This window comes from Ursus americanus, chromosome 4, assembly GCF_024610735.1.
Source record: "Ursus americanus isolate L20-20 chromosome 4, mUrsAme1.1.p, whole genome shotgun sequence".
Lineage (NCBI taxonomy): Eukaryota > Metazoa > Chordata > Mammalia > Carnivora > Ursidae > Ursus > Ursus americanus.
In genome coordinates, this window is record NC_142130.1 from 85618072 (window position 1) to 85619220 (window position 1149).

Below are 1149 nucleotides of genomic sequence, written 5' to 3' on the forward strand. Positions count from 1 at the left end.
AAGCAGAAAAATAGTTATATCTCATTTCCTGCCATTTAAGAAAAGTATATGCCTATTATTGCCAGGAATAAAACACCTGAAGTTTATGGCAAAAGGAAAGGAAGGGCTTTCCTGGCTGAGATGACATGAACATTAATGTCAAACAGTGACGGTATTTCTGACATAAGAGCAGTTCACTAGCTTTGGCTGTAACACCAAAATTATAGCATCCATAAATACAAGATACGGGAAACTAGTCAACTGCAATTACAGAGATTACTGAGTTACACATACGTCAATGAGGGCACACGAATATGTAAAGGATGACCGTGTAGGTCACCACACCCATGGCTGAGAGTATATAAACACCCCGGTCCAGAGATGAAATTCAAACAGAAAATCTTCTCACTGTAACTCAGCTGAATTCACATCTCCTGCCAACATGTCCTACAGCTGCTGCTCTGGAAACTTCTCCTCCCGCTCCCTTGGGGGCTACTTGCGCTACCCAGGCTCCTCCTGCTGCTCTTACCCCAGCAACCTGGTCTACCGCACCTGCCAGCTGGGCTCCTCCCTCTCCAGTGGCTGTCAGGAGACCTGCTGTGAACCCACCAGCTGCCAGACATCCTGTGTGGTGTCCAGCCCCTGGCAGACGTCCTGCTACCGCCCAAGGACCTCCACGCTCTGCAGTCCCTGCTGGACTGCTTACCCTGGGTCTGTGGGCATTGGGTCCAGCAGCTGCCGTTCCCTGGGCTACGGATCCAGAAGCTGCTACTCCCTGGGTTGTGGATCCCTGGGCATCAGACCCCTCAGTTTTAGAGTCCATGGCTTCCCTTCCCTGAGCTATGGATCCAGATTCTGCCACCCAACCTACTTCACCACTAGGAGCTGCCAGTCATTGTGTTACAGGCCTCCCTGTGGATCTAGCTTCTATAGTTCAACTTGCTGAGGGTCCAGATGTCTTTGAGTATTGATGTCAAAGTCTCTACTCAGTGCAGCCATCATTTTCATTTCCAGCAATTACTACTATTCTTTTATTCCTTATCATCAGTTTCTTGTAGCCCCAAGTTTTGTCTGACTGAACTTAATGAGTAATCTCAAATGAAGTCTTAAATTCTGTACTATTGGTAGAATACATGATATTGGATTTTCATTGAAAAGCAATTGAAAAGG

General features: G+C 47.1%; 1 protein-coding gene across 1 annotated transcript; it reads left to right on the plus strand.

Annotated features, from left to right (window-relative positions):
* Positions 1–421: 421 nt before the first annotated feature.
* LOC123784368 (keratin-associated protein 13-1-like) lies at positions 422–925 on the plus strand. The gene is made up of 2 exons (XM_087861308.1): positions 422–749; positions 840–925. The coding sequence occupies exons 1-2, from the start codon at positions 422–424 to the stop codon at positions 923–925; spliced, it is 414 nt and encodes a 137-aa protein (XP_087717434.1).
* Positions 926–1149: the final 224 nt, after the last annotated feature.

Excerpts from the sequence above, each read along its gene's own strand:
- LOC123784368 (XM_087861308.1), top strand. The coding sequence starts at position 422 with ATGTCCTACAGCTGCTGCTCTGGAAACTTCTCCTCCCGCTCCCTTGGG. Across the intron at positions 750-839 it reads CTACGGATCCAGAAGCTGCT|ACCCAACCTACTTCACCACT; the intron begins ACTCCCTGGGTT and ends CCAGATTCTGCC.